Genomic DNA, 6,471 nt, shown 5'->3' with positions numbered 1-6,471 from the left:
TCGATGTCTCGGTCTCATGGCGATATTCTTCTTCTTCTTGGCTTGAGGGGGTTTGTAGTAGCTCTGGTTCTTGTTCTTGTTCTTGTAGTGGTTGTGCTTCTTGGGTCTCGAGATCTTTAGACATGGCATGGGTGTGGTCAATACCGGAATGTGAAAGTTTCGTGGGTTTTAACTTTAAAGGCAGAATTTATAAAAAAATAAAATTAAATTAAAGGGCAGAATTAATTTGTTAAGGAATTTATGAGAGAGAGAAAGAGAGTGTCTGTATTTTTTTTTGTAAGGTGTGCATGCATTTACATTTTTATATGATTTGCTTTCAATATTAGTATATTGGATAGTCACTCAGAATTCAATATTTTTTTTAATTATTAAGCACTGATAATAACTCTTTTTTTTTTTTGTAATTTTATGCTTTTCCTTGATGTTTTCAATTACCACCATTTTTATTCACGTTTTTTGATGAATCAAAGGATAATATATTTGGGAAATAAAAGTGAAAAACTTTTCAACTGCCCAACTTTTCAACCTACCATATAAGCAAAAAGGAAGCATTTTATTTGTAGTTACAAGAAAATAAATTCATATTTACTAGATTTGGTAAAGTTTCGCCGTTTGACCACATAATCCATTTTTGTTATATTTTATACAAAGTGTATGTATATATATGTAATGATTTTTAGGATATGAAATTAATGATGGAAAATGAATTATTATGTTTGGAAAATACATATTATAAGGAGGGGCTTATCCAAATGTGTCTCCCATGCCACGTCATTCTTCTATGGTTTTGTCTAAATACGTACAAAATACTTAGCATAGGATACCATTCCCAACACTTTGAAAATTATATTTCATAATTGATGTCCACTTTTCCACTCACTCCCTTTGCACTTATCCTCTGCTTCGCGCCCCATGCTCCCATCCAGTAAAGACTTCGCCACGTCATATGTGGCCCATGCCAATGGTATATTGTTTGACTGTTTGTTCTCCCAGACCGGTTTTATTTCCGGTTGATCCGGTTCTAGATCGGTTTAGACTTTTATTTGATTCTTCGAGAAGAGACCTGCACCAATTAGGGTAATTTTCAAATCGAAATTATAAATGAAAGATTCAGATTATATCATAATTTACTTTGGAGTAATCAAAACAAAATAACAGCATTGGTTAGAACTTAGCATTTTGGTACGGATTACAAATATGTCAAAGCGTTAACCGGTCTAAATTCTGAAATTTGTAGAGATTTCAATTCCGTGCGGGTATTACAGTAACCGGAATCATCGTACCGGAAAGGGAAATTTAGAGATGGAATACCCCACAGGTGAATATAATTTAGGTTTTTATTTAATTTTTCCAAAAGAAATATGCAGAAGTTTGTAAATACTTTTATTTAGTAATATAATTACCCTTTACAAAAAAAAAGAAATATGCAGAAATTATGTAAAGAAATGAAGTATTAAATTGAATATTCTGAGGCCCCACTAATATACTTTCATTATAGAGAGGTCAGAGAATAATACATAGAATTAGAACGTGTAAAATGGCGACAAATGGCTCTATCAATAATGTTTTTAGTTGTATAAACCAAAATTATTTAATTAAAACTATATTTATTTTAATGTTGGGTTTAAATTTTAATAATTTAAAATTATTGCTTAAATATTTTTAGAAAAATATTTATATAAGAGAGATCAGGGATAAAAAATTAGAATCCTTTCAATTATGATCATTATCCATAAATAATATCTTATAACCAATTGTCTGAAAGTAAAATTAATTTTAAAAAATAGAGAAAACTAAGCCATAGTAAATAAAGTAATCCATCCAAACACATCCTAATCTTGTGGTAAGATATTTCTAGTGTCATGATGAATTAATTAATAAAATTCGATAATTTAAACCATACACCGATTTCTTAATTCTAGGCCAAAACGAAATCAAATATTATATTTTGAAAAAATATGATTTGAAGATATTTTTTTTACTCTATTTTATTTTTAAAAAACGATGGAATCAAACTACATTTTTAAAGATTTCTTAGCGAATCCTTAGAATAATTTTTAAAAATAGTTTTGAAGAACTAATAATAGTGGAAGTATATTAGACACTAAAACAAAGGCATCTTAACGTCAGGCCCCTCTCATGTAACGACAAAAGACAATCGTAACTTTAGTTATTTAAACACGTGTTCTTTAATGGGCCTTAAACGAGGCCCAATATGATATCTCGTTAAGGCGATCAATGTTCCAACGTGTTCCACATGAAACATCTCATCAAACAATCGTACATACATATATGTATTATGTATATGTATCAATTCATAAATGGATGAATTCTATCGCGAAATGAAAATCTCTGATTATAAATAAAGTAGATTCCAAATTTCCAATAGAGAAAAAAATTATATTCTTTTGCACTTAAAAATTCCTCTTTTTTTTACCCAAAAAAAAAGTTCCTCTTCGAAATGTTCCGTATTTTTATCCAAAACCCGTTGTAAAATTTATTTTATATTAGAACTATTGTATTTTATATTTTTCTTGATATTACATTGTTTTGCAGTTTTGTATCTTATCCTTGGAAAATATTACGAGAACATATATACTGTATTTATTTATTTATTTATTTATTATTATTATTATTGAGTGATCAGCTAGTCGCAGGAAGATACAACTCACAGATTAAATATTTGTAATTAATTTTAAAAAATAAGTATTTCATAATTAAAATCCATCTTGAATCTGTTTGTCTTACAGTATATACAACACATTAACTTCTTTTTTTCCCCTAGAAAACAACTCCTTATCCAGAAATATGAGAAAACACTATATATATATACTGTATATATATATACTGTATATATATATATATGTCAAATAAGAAAATAATTTTTGGATATAGTAATAACGTGGCTATTTGACTTGCATAAAAATCGAACATTCATTATTTTTGGATAACCTTTTTAATCGCTAAAATCTCTCTTGAACGGTATGGAATTATATATTGATAATAAAAAATAAAAAAAATAAAATGATATTTCAGATGTACTTTTTTTTCTTCTGAATATTGTTTTTTGATAAAAAAAAGGTTAATTATAGTATTATCATTTTCTTCTTTGAGAAAGTGACGCAATACTGAACCAACCAGTCCAACCATGTGCGCCAGTTGCGTCAACCTTACGTCAAATCCCCTAATATTCCATTTCCATTATGTTTATATTATATAATATTATAATATAATTTGGCAAATTAAATTAAAGTACATTTATATCATTAGATTTTGTATTTAATACCCAAACAACCAACATGTGACAAATTGAATTGATATTGTGTGTTTGAATTCTTTTCTGAAATTAATATGAAAGCAATTTAGTGCGATAAATTGTTCGGTAAGGCTTCAACATCACAATGAGATATTTATAGAAACGCATTCTAATATCTAAACTGTTTTTATTATATATTTTTTAAAATATTCGATTGTCTTCATATTAATTTTAAAACCCAAAATTTCCGGAGTTTAACATACACTAAATATCCAACGTGACGCTAAATTGTCATTACGTTGGATATAATATGATATAATGATGTGATAACTATGAAAATTTAAATTTAAGAATATATGTCTAAATTGTAGGTAAAATATTAAATGACGTAATTATTTATAATTTCCAACATAATAATGCTTTAATATTTGTATAGTATATAACCAAGTTATATAGAAAATTATCCAATATTGGGTGTTTCAATCGATAAAAAAGGGAGCAAAACTTCTCTGTAATCCGTCTTCGAGTCATCATCTGGAAAAGATCATTCACAGATGTAGTCGAACTAAAAATTCGATAAACTTCTATATTATAAAAAAATGTTATATAGAAATTTGACTATGAAAAATATAAAAAACTGTTATAAAAATTGGAATATTAAATCCAATAAAAAAGTTTATGTATTAAAATATGTGATAAAAATAGTTCAAATATGAAAATGCATTTATCAGCCATTATATTATTTTTATTATATCCATTATGGTATCTTAGACATTCAAAAACATCACATGATTATAGGTACTTGCCAATTATTGGCGACGATTGTAGTGGACCAAAATTGCAATATATATATATATATATATATATGTATATATATACAAAACCAGTGGAGGGGAACTGATAATCGATAACATGAGTCAAAACATTGGATTTCTTTTCTTTTTTGGTAATGTTTCTTTTTTTTTTAACGATATACCAAAAAAATATATAAATTATGCGGAATTGATGCATGTAGAAACGGGCTATCTGCGGAAATTTTCAAGCGCCTAAAATGTAAAAATATATTTAAAATGGTACGCAAAAGATAAATCGGCAAAAAATCTCTGAATTTTGTACAAAATCCTTTGTAATAATCACTCTTTTCCATATACGTATTTCTTGAGCTAAATTGCAACTTTTTATTTTGTGTATCCGTAACGTGTATATATATCCGGTGTATGTATACACGCTCTGTTCACGGATGAACAATGTATCTGACAGCAAGAGTACACACACATATACATGCACCCATACACGCATATATACACACACAGCAAACACATGTATATGTATACATATATAGATATATATATATAAGGATCACATGGGCATTTTCATGGTGTCCCGATTCTCTCACATCTTTTTCTCTCCCAAGTTCCAGTCTCTTATTCTTACAAGACAAAAAGACAAAAAAGAAACCTCTGTTCATCAGAATCTGGAATGAAGAAACCATGTCTGATGTATCTGTGTGTTTTGCTATGCATCAATGGAGGAACCGCCACACGACCCGAAGCTCTTGGAAGAAGCCCAGATGGGTCCGAAGCTTGGGGCTACGTCGAAGTTAGACCAAGTGAGCCTCTCCATTATGCATGGACACCCAGATCAATTGATACAAAATCTTTTTTTTTTGTTACAATTAAATTAAAAAAAAAACAAAATTTGGATTATTGCTATATGTAGAGGCACACATGTTCTGGTGGTTATACAGAAGCCCTTATAGAGTTGAAGATCCCTCGAAGCCGTGGCCTGTCATCCTCTGGCTCCAAGGTGGACCTGTAAGTATACATCTATATATAAATATATATATATATATAATTGATTTGTGTAATGATCATAGTACATTAATTTCTTGATTTAATGACTGAATGAAAAACAAACAGGGGGCTTCGGGGGTTGGGATAGGGAATTTTCAAGAGGTTGGTCCATTGGACACTTATCTTAAGCCAAGGAATTCGACATGGCTGAAGAAAGCCGATCTCTTGTTCGTGGTAATTGCACCAACCAAATCTAAAACTAAATAATAATAAAATTATTTAAATATAATCAGTGACTTAATTCGGGTTATTATTATTTTTTTAAAATAAATATAAAAAAGGATAGTCCAGTGGGAGCAGGATACAGTTTCGTGGAGGAGAGCGGCTTGTACGTGAGAAGCGACGGAGAGGCGGCGGACGACTTAACGGCGTTGCTGAAAGAGGTCATGGGCAGAGACGAAACCCTAAGAAGAAGCCCTCTCTTCATAGTGGCCGAATCTTACGGAGGCAAGATTGCCGTTAAGCTCGGTCTATCCTTAACCCATTCTCTTAATCCCCCCATTCTTCATCTCGGAGGTTCGATTTTTGTTTTTTCTGCCCTTTTTTAGATAATATTTTTCATGGGTTTTATTTTTATTTTTATTTTTTGGATTTTTTTGGTAATACTCTTTTTTTTTTTGTGTGAATATGTATATGTAGGAGTGGTATTGGGAGATAGTTGGATTTCCCCCGAAGATTTTGTGGTGAGATTATCTTTTGCTTCTCTGGTTTGTATTAATAGTAAGATGAAATTGGATAATTCAATGAAACGGGAACGCGAAACGTCTCTTTCATTTCGTCGTTTCGAGTTCGAATATCAAATTTGGAGAGTCTAAATCATATGGTTGATCCTAATCTCTATATTAGTGTGAGTTTTGATTTAGGATATTCGATTAACTAAAAAAAATATTCATATGATACGGTATGCAATTATGTATAATATGGTATAATTGGGTAAATATATCAATGCAGTTGTCATGGGGACCTCTTCTCAACTATGTGGCCAGGCTTGATGACAAGGATTTGGAGGAATCAAACAGGTCTAATTTCATTCTTTCTCCCATTTCCTTTTTTTTCCCTATTTTATATCTTTTAGACAACAATATAAAATAAGATATTTATCATAATATTTTAACAAAATATGAAAATGCATAATAATATTGGAGCAGCTTAGCTCAAAAGATCAAAAAGCAGCTAGAGGATGGTTTATACTTTGAAGCAACGGAGTCGTGGATGGAAATCCAATCAATGCTTAGCTCCAAGACCAATTCAGTGGTAAATTAATGTTATATACTATTAGCGTGTGTGTATATATACACATGTATGCATGTGTGTGAATTAATATATATATATATATATATATATATATATATATAATTTTTT

The 6,471-nt window shown here is 29.8% G+C and overlaps 1 protein-coding gene across 1 annotated transcript in view; it reads left to right on the top strand.

Annotated features, from left to right (window-relative positions):
• Positions 1-4,612: 4,612 nt before the first annotated feature.
• LOC104801513 (serine carboxypeptidase-like 51) overlaps positions 4,613-6,471 on the top strand; it is a 4,248-nt gene continuing 2,389 nt past the window's right edge. The window contains exons 1-7 of the mRNA XM_010524823.2: positions 4,613-4,865; positions 4,976-5,070; positions 5,176-5,283; positions 5,391-5,625; positions 5,749-5,792; positions 6,061-6,128; positions 6,258-6,366. Coding sequence (XP_010523125.1) covers positions 4,736-4,865; positions 4,976-5,070; positions 5,176-5,283; positions 5,391-5,625; positions 5,749-5,792; positions 6,061-6,128; positions 6,258-6,366 — 789 coding nt within the window. The 5' untranslated portion in view covers positions 4,613-4,735. The remainder of the gene's footprint in view (positions 4,866-4,975; positions 5,071-5,175; positions 5,284-5,390; positions 5,626-5,748; positions 5,793-6,060; positions 6,129-6,257; positions 6,367-6,471) is intronic.

This window comes from Tarenaya hassleriana, unplaced genomic scaffold, assembly GCF_000463585.1.
Source record: "Tarenaya hassleriana unplaced genomic scaffold, ASM46358v1 Cleome7, whole genome shotgun sequence".
In the NCBI taxonomy this organism is placed as follows: Eukaryota; Viridiplantae; Streptophyta; class Magnoliopsida; order Brassicales; family Cleomaceae; genus Tarenaya; species Tarenaya hassleriana.
The sequence above is the reverse complement of the archived record's forward strand: the minus strand, read 5'-3'. Positions and strand labels throughout refer to the sequence as shown.